Source organism: Macaca nemestrina, chromosome 9 (assembly GCF_043159975.1).
Source record: "Macaca nemestrina isolate mMacNem1 chromosome 9, mMacNem.hap1, whole genome shotgun sequence".
NCBI lineage: Eukaryota > Metazoa > Chordata > Mammalia > Primates > Cercopithecidae > Macaca > Macaca nemestrina.
Genome location: NC_092133.1, coordinates 33,878,846 through 33,893,688, shown reverse-complemented (window position 1 = coordinate 33,893,688; position 14,843 = coordinate 33,878,846). Strand labels below are relative to the sequence as shown.

At 47.2% G+C, this 14,843-nt stretch overlaps 1 protein-coding gene across 2 annotated transcripts in view; it reads right to left on the bottom strand.

Moving 5' to 3' along the window:
• Positions 1–1,749: 1,749 nt before the first annotated feature.
• Positions 1,750–14,843, bottom strand: part of DNMB (dynamin binding protein) — a 122,518-nt gene continuing 109,424 nt past the window's right edge. The window contains exons 10-14 of one of the 2 annotated variants that reach the window (XM_011735678.3): positions 13,962–14,294; positions 13,380–13,559; positions 11,709–11,907; positions 7,500–8,050; positions 1,750–5,048 (exon numbers count right to left, since the gene is read on the bottom strand). In XM_011735678.3, coding sequence (XP_011733980.1) covers positions 4,863–5,048; positions 7,500–8,050; positions 11,709–11,907; positions 13,380–13,559; positions 13,962–14,294 — 1,449 coding nt within the window. In that variant the 3' untranslated portion in view covers positions 1,750–4,862. The remainder of the gene's footprint in view (positions 5,049–7,499; positions 8,051–11,708; positions 11,908–13,379; positions 13,560–13,961; positions 14,295–14,843) is intronic. The other variant, XM_011735677.2, reaches the window with a different exon arrangement.

The window sequence follows — 14,843 nt, the reverse complement described above, 5'->3', positions numbered from 1 at the left end:
GGGGTGATGATGTTAGTACTTGGGGTGTAGATGCCAGTGTAAGAAACTCGCCATTTGACCTAAAACGGGGAGCAGGGGACAGGGAGGAAGAGAGAAAAGCTCGGCAGTGGGAAAGTGGGTGGAGAGGAATATTGAGGGTGGACTGATGCTGGAAGAAGTAGGGAGTCTTGTGTCGATGTTGAAAAGGAATATTTCCAGGAAGTTCTGTCTTGTCATAGGTGGAGTTGTCGTCTTTCATACCCACAAGAAATCTTCAGTCTGTTCTACTCTTCATGGCTTTAAAGTAGATTTTGTGCTCTAAGAAAGTGTTCCGGGCCGGGCGCAGTGGCTCACGCCTGTAATCCCAGCACTATGGGAGGCCAAGGCGGGTGGATCACGAGGTCAGGAGATCGAGACCATCCTGGTGAACACGGTGAAACCCCGTCTCTACTAAAAATACAAAAAATTAGCCAGGTGTGGTGGTGGGCACCTGTAGTCCCAGCTACTTGGGAAGCTGAGGCAGGAGAATGGCATGAACCCAGGAGGCAGAGCTTGCAATGAGCTGAGATCGCACCACTGCACTCCAGCCTGGGCGACTGAGCAAGACTCCGTCTCAAAAAAAAGTGTTCTGGATGCATAGAGATGTTGATAGGACAGTAAGGCAAGAGGAGAGTAGCTGAATCTTTTTCTTACCTGTATTTGATGCGATTCCTTCACACTAACCTCCTGCCGGATCTGCAGAGCTGGAAGAGGAATTTGATGGTAGGTGCTTTGGGTGGAGAGGGTGCTGTGGGAGCAGTAGGTACAAGCTGGTAACAACCAGCTTCTACAAGACACAAACTCCATCCAGGACTGTATTTCCAGGTTCCTTTTCCTCATGGCTTGAATCAAGAGGGGAACATAAGGACAGGGGCCAACGATTTGACCCACAGTGAACTCAGTAGTAAGCACCAAGCCTGTTGAAACCCTTTGCATGTACTTTCCCCTTTCCAGCTGGATGGTCCATGGGCACCCATCACTTCTCTGCTGTCTCCTAAGCTAGAAACCTGGGATCCATATATCCTAGATACATAGATAGGATATCTAGAATAGTAAGGGCTTGTAATCCTAGGCCCTTACTACTCTTCTAGCAAGAACGGGCAGGTGTGTGGTCTTGAGCAAACGTGAGTCACGAGTGTCCATGGTGGTCTCAGGCATACCCTGTGAAGCTTCTATGCTGCAGGCAGGCCTGGGGGCTCAGTGTGCAGCTACCAGCCTGGAGTTGGGGGCTGTGAGGGCCTGCTGGGCACTGGGTTTTACTGGGGGAGTGCTGAGGTCCAAGGGTGAATCTGGGACGTGCTTCCCTCTCTTCCCCTCATGCAGAGGGTGTTTCAATGCATGCTGCACTGCCTGCGGCTGAAGGAGGGGTCAGCACAGGTCCTGTGAACATGTCCTCGCTGCCCTTTCCAAAGCATCTTTTCTTTTTTTTTTTTTTTTTTTTGAGATGGAGTCTGGCTCTGTCGCCCAGGCTGGAGTGCAGTGGCCGGATCTCAGCTCACTGCAAGCTCCGCCTCCCGGGTTTACGCCATTCTCCTGCCTCAGCCTCCCGAGTAGCTGGGACTACAGGCGCCCGCCACCTCGCCCGACTAGTTTTTTTGTATTTTTTAGTAGAGACAGGGTTTCACCGTGTTCACCAGGATGGTCTCGATCTCCTGACCTCGTGATCCGCCCGTCTCGGCCTCCCAAAGTGCTGGGATTACAGGCTTGAGCCACCGCGCCCGGCCTAACATCTTTTCTTAATAGTTGCATGTGACACCCAGGTGCTGTTATCTCTCACATGGTTTTCTTAGTGCTTAGAGTATATTCATGCATGGATAGTTTAAGATGTTTCCATTGGCGGGGGACAAGCACTATTCCAGTATCTTGTAGCTGTCCTGTTCCAGCACGCTGCATATATTAACTCACGGAATCCCATCAACTCTGCAAGGTGGATGCTATATTACTATCTCTACCTCAACTAGGGAACTGAGGCAGAGGTCGGGTAAGCTGCCAAGGTCACAAAGCTGTTAAGTGTCGGAAGCCAGACAGTCTGACTCCAGAACAAGGTGCAGAGACTCAACCTGAGCCTGCAGGCCTGAGTTTTGTTTTGTTTTTGAGACAGAGTTTCACTCTTGTTGCCCAGGCTGGAGTGCAATGGCGTGATCTCGGCTCACTGCAACCTCTGCCTCGTGGGTTCAAGCGATTCTTCTGCCTCAGCCTCCGCCTCCGCCTCCTGAGTAGCTGGGATAACAGGCATGTGCCACTATGCCTGGCTAATATTTTGTATTTTTAGTAGAGATGGGGTTTCTCCATGTTAGTCAGGCTGGTCTTGAACTCCAGACCTCAGGTGATCCGCCCACCTCAGCCTCCCAAAGTGCTGAGATTACAGGTGTGAGCCACCGTGCCCAGCCCTGAGGCCTGAGTTTCAATTCACAACCCCTCAAAAACTTGATGTATGACTTGGGTGAGTACGAATGTCTCTGGGCCCCATTTTCCTAGTCTTATCACCTAAGAGTGGCGTAGGTGACTTGTCAGCTGCTTTCCATAGCCTACCCATTCAACTGTGATTTCTATTCCTTAACAATACTGGGTGATCGCTTTACTGTCACCCACTATACCATCCTCAATTCCACCTCTGCCACTAGCCCTGCCACTCCCTTCCCTGCCCCCAACTGCCTGAGCGGCTGCTTGGTGACCTTGTTAAATAATCTTGTATATCAGTGTCCACATCTGCAAATCAGGGAAATACTTCTCCCCTAAAGATCCCAGCTCTTCTGTTCTGCTAGAATTTCATAGGACAAGATGGCTGAAAATACAGGCAATCACCTGCAGCATGGACATCTTTTGAGGAATCAGATTTTTGTTTTTGAGACAGGGTCTTGCTGTCGCCCAGACTGGAGTACAGTGGTGTGACCTTGGCTCACTGCAACTTCTGCCACCCAGGTTCAAGCAATTCTCAGCCACTTGATTAGCCAGGACTATTGGCGTGCAGCACCACACCCAGCTAATTTTTGTATTTTCAGTTGAGATGGGGTTTCACCATGTTGGCCAGGCTGGTCTCAAACTCTTGGCCTCAAGTGATCTGCCCACCTTGGCCTCCCAAAGTGCTGGGATTATAGGTGTGAGCCACCACACTCGGCCTGAGTATATAGAGATTGTTGGAATCTGACAAAATGACTTTGGGCCGGCATTTTTTCAGTTAGCCTCTTCCATTCTCCCAGATCTGGGCATCAGTCATTGTCAAGGCATCCCCAGAAGCCCAGGAAAAACGCTCAGCTTAAACACGGAGGGAAATCAATAAAACATCCATGGCCATTAGAAATGCTTTTATTTATAAAAGAACTACTTAAATATAAACATCTCTACATAGAAACACTCTCCACAACAGGACTGTTGCATGACTGCCTTCTGACCGCGACCAGCAGAGACACTGGATGGAAGGGCTCCATGGTGTCTCCCCAGACTCCCAGGATTTTAAGGCTTAAATGTGTACTTGGAGGAACAGGGGCTGTAAGGCTATTTCTTCCCTTTTAAAAGACAAATCTCATGGTTTCCCATTCCAAGATAGGCTTCATAGCTGGGGAAAATCTTAAGATTCTTGCTCTAAGGGGTAAGTAAATATCTTCCTGAGACTGGGAGGTATGATCAGGCACTTGGGCTTTGAATGTCATCTCTGAAGCATGGAAGTTAGTGGTGAAAACTTATTTCCAAGTCTAGGATATGCTACTTCTGGAATGGCTTATCCCAATTCAAGTAAGTCACATGTGTTATGTTGTCTGCATCTATGCATGTAACTAAACAGTCATCAGGGTGCTTGGATGAAGCAGACAGACATCCAGTCTTCCACTAGGCTCAACTGGTTTCAGCTCAAAGCAGAATTAATACTTTTAATGGAATGGCTGGAGCTCTCATACTGTTATTGTAGCAAAATCAATCAATCATTGAGTCCAGGGCAGGGGGCCACCAGACATTAGACTGTAAAGACCATCAGAAAGGTGTCATTGAAGTTGGGGTATGGTGGCTCACGCCTGTAATCCCAGCAGGGAGGCAGGAGGGTTGTTTAAGCCCAGGTGTTTGAGACCAGCATGGGTAACATAGCAAGACCCCATCTCAAAAGAAAAAAAAGTGTCAGTGATTGTACCTAACAAGGGAAGAGAATCTTTCAGATGAAGGCTCAACAGAAAATAAAGGCCCTAAACACTTCTAAAAGTAGAAAGCAGTTGAATTTTGCATAACCAATCTGGGAATAGAGTGAAAGAAACAAGGTTACAGAAGGTAGTGTTTTAGGGACTTTAGAAATTCGGGGCAGTATGTATGAGAATGTGTGCTGGACACTGGAGGTGTCCCAGGAGCTTTGAAGCACTAGGTTTGGTTCAATCCCGACAAACTCCTGGCCACGTGCAAGCACTGCCTCAGGGGGTGCCCAGAGCCATTAATTCTCTTCATCTGAGTTGGCATCCGGTCAGCTGAGCATGGAACATGGGGCCACCCCAAACACAGTATAGCACAACCAATACCAACACTGTCTATTGCTAGAGCACAGCTTCCTGCATACCTAGGACACTGGGCTTCTGACTGGAAGTTTCTCCTTTCCAAAGGCCAGCTCCAACACTTGTCTCTCTTCTCATGGTCACTAAGTCATTTGCAAAGCCCCAGGGTCCATTCAGATTCTAGAGATTCTAGTGAGCATCAAGGTTTACAACCCAATCAAGGAGAACAAGATCTGTGGTGGGCTCCACCATGCCATGGTTAAGCAACGCAGACAGGGCCTGTGTCTCAGGAGCAGGCGCTCTCTCGGTGGGCCGCCAGAACCTTCGGCGGACTGAAAGCAAAGGCAGCAAGGCTGGGTGGCGGGCAGCATGGGCTCAGGTGTACTCGGTTTTGCGGATATAATTGGAGGGAACGTAGCCCTTCTTCCCGTTAACCTCAGCCAACCACCACTCTGTATTTCCTGTAACATCTTTAAACTCGAGGATCTTGAGTTTCTGATTGGCTGACACACTCAGCTCATTTGGGTTTCGTGCCTTGAAGGTGTAGACAGCAAAATAGACCTGTATGAGGGAGAGAGAGAGAAAATGGGAAGTTGCTGGGAGCAATGCCATCCAACAGCTTCGTGTGGTGATGGGGAGGGTTCCACATCCACTTGCCCACATGTGGCTACTGAGCCCCTGAAATATGGCTAGTGAGACGAACTGAATTTTTCATTTTAATTTTAACAAAAATTTAAATAGGTACATATGGATGATGGCTATCATAATAGAGGGATGATTCAAAGGAAACACCAATTTGGCCAGGCGTGGTGGCTCGTGCCTGTAATCCCAGCACTCTGGGAGGCTGAGATGGGTGGATCACTGGAAGTTGGGAGTTTAAAACCAGCCTGGCCAACATGGTGAAACCCCACCTCTACTAAAAATACAAAAATTAGCTGGGCGTGGTGGTGCACACTTGTAATCCCAGCTACTCAGGAGGCTGAGGCAGGAGAATTGCTCCAACACAGGATGCAGAGGTTGCAGTGAGCCAAGATCGTGCCACTGGACTCCAGACCCTGGGCAACAGAGTGAGACTCCATCTCAAAACAAAAAAACACCAATTTGGGAGGCTGAGGCGGGTGGATCACTAGGGGTCAGGAGTTCCAGACCGGCTGGCTAACATGGTAAAACCCCATTTCTACCAAAAATGTAAAAAATAGCCAGGCACGATGGTGAACGCCTGTGATCCCAGCTACTCCGGAGATTGAGGCAGGAGAATTGTCTGAACCCAGGAGACAGAGGTTGTACCACTGTACTCCAGCCTGGGCAACAGAGCAAGACTCCATTAAAAAATAAAAATAAAATCTACCTTTTCAGTCTTTCAGAGTTGCTTTGAAGGGTGGAAGACAAGCATATTCTTCCATACCTCAAACATAAACCAGAAAACCACAACCAACTTCAAAGAAAGAAAAGTTGATCTTTAGGCGCCACAAAGATCTAATGATCTAATGCCCATGGAAGGGAGGGGCTCAGGGAGTAGGAGGAGAAGCCATGAGGCCCATGGGAGCCCAAGGAAGGGATACACGGCCAGGGCTTTAGGACCTGGTCAGGGACAGGAGCTGAGACTACAACTACATTCCCTGTTCCAACTCAATTTAAGAAAGGTCCTTTTCTCCCCCCCCCTTGATGTGTCTACAATAACTGTCCGCTTGGTAGGCCGAGAATGGGGTGTTTGACCCAGGCAGTGGGTAGTAAGAAATCACCAGAAAAATGAGCATGCACAAAGCTTGGCTGTGGCACTGAGGAATGTGCTGTGGGAAGCCTGAACTGAGAAAGTGGGTAAAAATTGGACTTTTAGAATCCAGACAGTGGCAGCACCTCTACAACCCAGGATGCAACTGGGCCTTCCCCTGAGGGCAAATCCTGCCAGAGATGAGCTCACAGACAAACCTGACAGTCAACACAGGAAGATGTTCCGCTGAAGAGTGAGCAAAGGCAACAGAGGGTGAAGCAGGGCAGGGACTCTGCAGCTGTGAATCTGAAAATGGCTTTAAAGCATGCAGGTGAGTTCAAGATATGGCCAGGTGCGGTGGCTCACACCTGTAATCCTAACAAGTTGGGAGGCCAAGGCGAGCAGAGAGGTCAGGAGATCGAAACCATCCTGGCCAACATAGTGAAACCCTGTCTCTAATAAAGTAGTTCCAGCTACTTGGGAAGCCGAGGCAGGAGAATAGCTTGAACCTGGGAGGTGGCGGTTGCAGTGAGCTGAGATTGTGCCATTGCATTCCAGCCTGGGCGATAGGCAAGACTCTGTCTCAAAACCCCACAATCAAATTCATAAACGGGAACAGGCCATTACAAAGAATAGAAAAAACTGGGGCCGGGCACGGTGGCTCACGCCTGTAATCCCAGCACTTTGGGAGGCCGAGGTGGGTGGAGCACTTGAGTTCAGGAGTTTGAGACCAGGCTGGCCAACATGGTGAAGCCCTGTCTCTACTGAAAATATAAAAATTAGCTGGGTGTGTTGGTGTACACCTGTAATCCCAGCTACTCAGGAAGCTGAGGCATGAGAATTGCTTGAACTTGGGAGGCGGAGGTTGCAGTGAGCTGAGATTGTGCTACTGTGTTCCAGCCTGGGTGACAAACACAAAAACAAAAAAACTGGGCAGAATTTCATTTCTAAATTCCAGAAATAACAGTACAGTTACTTGGATCAAAAACCAAACAAGTGGATTAAATGGATGTTATACAACTGAAGAATCAGTGAACTGGAAGAGTAATGAAATTTTCACTGTGGCATCGCTTAAACACCCAGTGGCACAGGGGTCCAGGAACAGCCTGGGAAGTGTCAGCAAGGAAGGTGCTCGAAGGCTCTGAGGGCAGAGATTCCTCGTGTGCTTCGAAGATGTGTCTGTGAGCTCATCTCAGATCACCCCTAGGCCTCAGGTAAGCCGCTTCTGCCTCACCCCCGCCTGTACCCACAACACATCTGCTGCCGCCTGTGCCACACTGGCCAGACAGTTATGCACTCACCTGGTTGCCTTCTGCCTCACTGCTTTCTGGCTCTGTGCTTCTGTCTTCCGGAGCCTGGGCTGTTCTTGCACATCCTTTTACGAGGTCTTGACCTTGCCCATTTCGTCCTGGTACAGAGTAGCCAACCATTTCTGGATGCCTGAAGTTCCGGTAGCTCCTCTGGGTGGCAGTGGGTTGGTTTACATCTCTAGCTACATCTGCAGCGTCCCCTGACCTTGGCTGGGAGGTAGAGTCTGGCTCTGAAGGGCATCCGGAAGGACCACTCTCTGAACTACCCGGATTTAGGGACGCACTGAGAGTTCCTTGGTCACCTTCCTTCAACGGAGAAGATACATCTTGAGGCTGCTTCTGGCAAGACCCCGAGGTAAAGGATACAGCCATGCTGCTGGGGTTGAAGGTCAGGGTGCTGCCGCTGTTCTGGCGTGGGAACCTGGGGGAGGAGCTGCCGTGCTCAGACTCTGTGGAGGAGTGGCTGCCCACAGAGGCGTCGGAGTGGCTGCGGCGAGGATTGTAGGGCTTTAGGAAGGAGCTGTACACGAAGCCTTTGGTGACTACAAAGGAAACAGGAAATATAAACAACTCTTAGCAGAAGGATAGACAGATGGAGGGAGCATCGAGAGAAAAACTGTAAAAGCTAGGTTATTCATCTGTAAAATGAAGAGTAAAACAAAAAAAGCCAGGACAATAGTGAGACACAAAATAAAATGCCTAGTGACAAAGTGGCTTGGAACACAGTCCCAGGATGTGATGTGTGTAGGTAGAGACGAAGAGCCGCAGCTGCCTGCCGATTCATTCATGTCACAACCTCACAACAGACGCGTGCCAGGAGGCCTGTGGCCAACCGAGAAGACAGCAATGAAAACAATCCTATGTCCGGGAATCATCATGGGAAGAGAATGTCATAGAACACAGATCACGCCTAAGAGGAAGGCTTGACTAAGCCTGTGTTCAAATACAGCAAGTGTGGAAAGGACCAAGAACTAGCCTCGGCCGCACACGGGGGCTCATGCCTGTAATCCCAGCTCTTTGGGAAGCTGAGATGGGAGGATTGCTTGAGCCCAGTTCCCTGGTCAACATAGTGAGACTCCATCTCTTAAAAAAAAAAAAAAAAAAAAAAAAAAAAAAAAAAAGCTGGGTACAGTGGCTCATACCTGTAATCCAGGCACTTTGGGTGGCTGAGGCAGGCAGATCACCACAGGACAGGAGTTCACGACCAGCCTGGCCAACATGGTGAAGCCCCATCTGTACTAAAAAATTAGCCAGGCATGGTGGTGCATGCCTGTGATCCCAGCTACTCAGGAGGCTGAGGCATGAGAATCGCTTGAACCCAGGAGCCAGACGTTGCAGTGAGCCAAGACCACGCCATTGCACTCCAACCTGGGCAACAAGAACGAAACTCCGTCTCAAAAAAAAAAAAAAAAGCTTAGCTCAAGAAGCCCCTCCATAGGCCTCCCTGTGCTCTTTCCCTCCAGGACACTCGAATCCTTTGCTCTGGGAGTCTGGATATACTGGGAGGATGTTCTAATGTAGGAAACTATTTGTTAGAATGTACATGTAACATGTACTATACATGTTCACTTTAATTGCCCAAGATGACCAAGGGGGCTTTCAGCTAAAACTTAAGTATAAATTAGGGATTCCATGAGTATCCACATGACAATTTTTTGTAATAACACCATCAAGGCACAGACCCAGAATATGTAGCCTCCACGAGAACAATGACCATCACTCTCTTGATCTCTGATGCATTTCCTGTACCTGACAGCTGATCTGAATACTGTGGCTGCTTGCTACCACTTCTTAAGTTTGAGTAGATAAAAACCAAAGGATAGAGCAGCTTCTTAAACAGCTTGGAACTTTACAGGGGGTCCATCTGTCTCTGACCCCAGTAGTAGCTGTCACCTGGTGTCACCCTAACAGCCTCCATCCTCTGTCCTTCCTTTCTCACTTCTAATCTCTTATTCTGGGTAAGGAGAAGTGGGGAAGAAAAAAAATCCACAAGATGCTTTTAAAGAAACCAAGAAATGTAACATTTTTCAGTTCTGGGTGGTGAATACATAGATGCCTATTGGATGGGACCGCAATCCCTATCTAAAATGCTTAGGGCCAGACATGTTTTGGAATTCAGATTCTTTTAATTCTGGAAAGGTAGTCAAGTAGCTGTATTACATATTTTGTAAATCTCCCCCAGCAGGGTCAGCACCCCATTATCAATTCTGTTAATGAATATTCAGAATGAGATCCTGTCATTTGTGGCCACATGGTTGAACCTGGAGGACATGTTAAGTGAAATGAGCCAGGCACAGAAAGACAAATACCATATAATCTCATTCACGTAGAATCTAGACAAGTTGATCTCATAGAGGTTGAGAGTAGAATGCTAGTTACTAGAGACTGGGGGTGGTGGAGGGGGAGGTGTGGCTATCATGGGAGGTGAGTCTGGGGAGAGGTTACTTAACAGGTACAAAGTTAGGAGAAATAAGCTCTGGTGTTCTATTGCACAGTAAGGTAACTGTAGCTAATGATAATGTGTATCTCAAGATAGCCAGAAGCCAAGGATTCTGATATCTCTGCAAAGAAATGACAAGTTTATAGCCTGGGCAACACAGGGAAACTGTCTCTACTAAAAAATTAACTGGGCATGGTCGCGCACGCCTCTGGTCCTAGCTACTCAGGAGGCCGAGACAGGAGGATTGCTTGAGCTTGGGGGGTGGAGGCTGCAGTGAGCCAAGATTGTGCCACTACAATCCAGCCTGGGTGACAAAGCTAGACCCTGTCTCAAAAATGATCACACCATACCCCATCGATATTAACAAGTATGTGTCAGTTATAAACTAAAACTTAAAGTATCTCACATAATTGCAAATACGAAAGTTTTGATGTTTTTGTGTCATTCATGTTGGAGCTGTACTCATCCATCCATGATGTGAGCAACCTCTTGGTTGAATCAGATTGCAATCAGCATTTAAAAAAATAAGGCCAGGTGCCATGGCTCATGCTTGTAATCCTGGCACTTTGGGAGGTCAAGGCAGGTGGATCGCCTGAGGTCAGGAGTTGGAGACCAGACTGGTCAACATGGTGAAACCCCATCTCCACAAAAAATTAGCCAGGTGTGGTAGTGCATGCTACTTGTGAGGTTGAGCAGGAGAATCGTTTGAAGGCGGAGGTTGCAGTGAGCTGAGATCAAGCCGCTGCACTCTAGCTAGCCTGGGTGACAAAGCTAGACCCTGTCACAAAAGATAAAAATGAAAAATATACACACATGATTATTCACACCAAAAGTGGTAAGTTACAATTATAGTCTCACATCACTTTCATTCAGGTTTTGGCAAAAGTGTACATCACTTTCAGGTTTTGGCAAAAGTGTTCTGAAAAAAAATCCTTGTTTTTTTAGAACTTTTTGGATTTTGGAAAAAGGGATTACAGATCAATATTATCCCTTGTACACTTACTTAAATTCTGCCAATCACTCTCCCTCCAAAAAAGTTGTAAGCTGTTTTTAAAGTAATTTCCTAAATAGTCATGAGGTAAAGCTGTTATGGGGAGAAGAAAGCAAATGAAATCCCACAGGTTTTTAATTTCCACAAGACAAATTCATAGAAATTGGAAGAGGTGCTGGCTGCGGTGGCTCACAACTATAATCCCAGCATTTTAGGAGAAACAGGCAGGAGGATGGCTTGAGCCTAGAAGTTGGAGACCAGCCTGGACAACATGGCAAGACCTCATATCTATAAAATTATTGAAAAATTAGCTGGGCATGATGGCATACCTGTAGTCCCAGCTAAGGCAGGAGGGCCCCTTGAACCCAGGAGTAATAAGCTATGATTGTGCCACTGCACTCCAGCCTGGGCAACAGAGCAAGACTGCCACAAAAAAAAAAAAAAAAAAAATTGAAAAGAGGGCAGCTTATTTTGTGGCCTACTGGGAAAAGGCTAAGAAGGAACAGGATTCCGTGAGGCAGGCCTTCCCGCCTGTAAGTGCTGTAAGACATGGCAAGAGCTTGCGTGATAAGCAATGGCGTCTCCTCTGGAATTCGTCCCAATAAAAACAGGTTTTGTTTCAGTAATGATCTTCACTCTGTAGAGAAGGTTAAGGCTACTTTTCCCCTTAATCAAAGATATTTTTTTTTCCTGGTCTAGTCCAGATTCGGGTGTAGCTAAAACTATTTTTTTCCCCAGTTACAATTCCCTGCTGCTGAAAATCTCTTACCTCCATTGTCAATCAGCCAGCGGTTCTGACTGCCCATGGGGTCTTTTTTCTTAATCACACCCACCAGGTCACCTTCCAAAAGTGACACATCCAAGTCTTGAGCAGCATTGAAGTTCCGTTCTGCCTGGAAGAGTTTTTTAGGGGGATACCTGGCCAGGAGGGAGGCCCGGAGTTCTTCTGACTGTAGCATGTAACTTGGCTGAAAGGCAAGACATCAACAAAAATCCCTCAGTGGCCACCACCCCAGCAGCCATATTTCATCCCAACACGCGGCCAGTCTCAGAACTTTTTTTTTGTGATGAAGCCAGCGCACATGGCTACGTAAAAAGAGCCCTTAGGCAATGTTTGATGCCTTTATAGTTAAGAAAATTTGATACACACCTATTCTTACATTCGTTTTTCTGTGACAAACATGATTAAAATGCCACTTAAAAAAAAAATCAAAATATCTAAGTGATATTAGTAGGTCTTCTTGTATTTTGTTAGATGAACCTAACCAACTGAGACTTTCCCTGTCTTAACTTACCCACCTGTGAAAGCAAGGAAGTCATAAGAAAAAAGGTAATAATAAATTCAGGCTGGGCATGGTGACTCACACCTGTAATCCCAGCACTTTGGGAGGCCAAGGTGGGCAGATCACTTGAGGCCAGGAGTTCGAGAGCCGTCTGGTCAACATAGCGAAACCCTGTCTCTACTAAAAATAGAAAAACTAGCCAGGTATGGTGATGCATGCCTGCAATCCCAGCTACAAGAGGCTGAGGCAGGAGAATCACTTGAACCTTGGAGGTTGTAGTGAGCCAAGATCGAACCACTATACTCCAGCCTGGGTGACAGCAAGGCTCTGTCTCAAAAAATAAATCATAATTCTCCCTTTTAAGGTAATGTAAATTAATGTCTATGGGATCATATGGGGCAAAAATATTGTAAGCAAAGATGTATCCACAGTCCTCTAGATTATGAACCCATATAATCTGGTGTGCCTTATGCTAGTTTTTAAAATATGGAAGAACTGAGTTAAAAAAGACTAATTCCAGGTAAAAAAGGCAGTCAAACATTAACTGTTTAGCTGTATTACTTTTATGAATACAGGATAAAAAATAGGGAGGCCTGGCAGAATTAATACACCCTTAAATCAGTTTCCTGAATTAATGAATCAATAAATTAATACCAGGTGAATGCCCCCACTCCCTGCAAAAAAAAAAAAAAAAAAAAAAAGCCCGGGCGTGGTGGTTCACGCCTCTAATCCCAGCACTTTGGGAGGCCGAGGTGTATGGATCACAAGGTCAAGAGATCGAGACCACTCTGGCCAACATGGTAAAACCCCATCTCTGCTAAGAAATACAAAAATTAGCTGGGTGTGGTGGCGTGTGCCTGTAGTCCCAGCTACTTGGGAGGCTGAAAGCAGAATTCACTTCAACCCAGAAGGCGGAGGTTGCAATAAGCCAAGATTGCACCACTGCACTCCAGCCTGGCAACAGAATGAGAGACTGTCTCAAAAACAAAACAAAAAAAAACTGGGCAAATGCATGAGCCCATGATGGGTGAGAATGCAACCGTTATTCTCCATTTATTATGAAATACAGAAACTCCAATAGTGGGATCTGGGCCTGGCTGCAGGGTTTCCCACTCTTTACCCCGAGGTGGGGCTGCTCCTCTCAGTTCCCTACTAACCAGGCCCACGAGTGACTTTCGAGCAGACTGGCGGTCAACGGTTTTCCTCTCAAACGGCTTCTTGGTAGCTGGAAGAGACTCCGGGAAGAAGGTGAAAACCTGGAGTTGCTGCAGAACTCTGCTGTGTTCTTCGTGGAAGATGGCAATAAGGTTTCCCTCCCTGCCGGCCACTTTGAGTAACTGGAGTCCGTGGGAAAAGCAGAGAGAGAGAGAAAAGAAAACACGATGAAAGATCCCAGACTGACAAAGTCTCCTTAGAACCACTGAAGCTAAAGTTCAGCTGCAGCTCACTCTCTGAGCCACGGACACAGCAGCCTGATGCAAAACACAAGTTCTCCAGGGCCCTGCCTGCGGGCCAGGTTGGCTGGCTCCTCTGGGAACTGCTCAAGAGGAAAAGGGATGTCTCAGAAGCCACAGGCTTCATGACACCATCAAGGGATCAAGAATTCCTGAGGGCTGAACTAGCGACACGTTCAGTTAATCTAGTTCGGACAATTTTTCAAACCATGCTACAATTTTTCCCAGAAAAATACCAGGCAAAGGCCACAGATGACCATCCCACTGAAGGGGTAAGAAACTCACTGAAAGCAGTGGCTTTAATTGCTCCAGAGCCTGGTGCACGAAGTCACAGTGGGCTTCAGCGTAGCCGTGGACACAGTTGGTGAAGAGGCCCTGGGCGTACTGGTGGAACTTGGGCAGCTCATCTAGCAGCTGCGCATTCAGGGCCTCGTAATTGTTCCGGGCCGACTGCAGCTCCTCCAGGGTCTTCTTGTCCTTTAGCTTCTCTGCCCGTTCTGTACAGTTATAGAAGTCCAGGAGCTTGTCAAAGCGTTTCTGTACCAGCTTATGGGGCCCTGTAAACATGCTCAGTAACTGATTTAAGGGGGAGATGACAAGCCGCTCTGTCCTCTCCTTCTGTAGGGACGAGAAAGGCACATTGCTCAGATGGACAGCACCCCACATTTGTGATTCTCCAAGTCACTCTTAAGGCTGATTTTGCTGTGTCCTCAACGACCTACTTTGTTTCTAGTACACAAGCTAAACCCATGCAGATCTACAACAGTATTCTACTAACCCATCACTAGCCTCTACTTAAATACTCCACAAGACTTCTCACTACATACTTCAATTCCCACACCAAAGAGTATGTAAAATATGCTAATCCCACTTGAGCTCCTTGAGGTGATAAATGCTAAGCTGCACGCTGATATGTGCATTAGAAACTAGATGTGATAGTTTACCTGGTAACATTTCTTATGTGTACATGTCTACATAGCTTGAATTTAACTCCAGAGTTAGTTGTTACATAAATCTGGGGTGGAGTAACTTTCATACACTCATAAACCTTTAATCATAACTAGGTAATACCGTTTTTTTTTGTTTTTTTTTTTTTTTTAGACGGAGTCTTGCTCTTTCGCCCGGGCTGGAGTGCAATGGCGCAATCTCGGCTCACTGCAGCCTCAG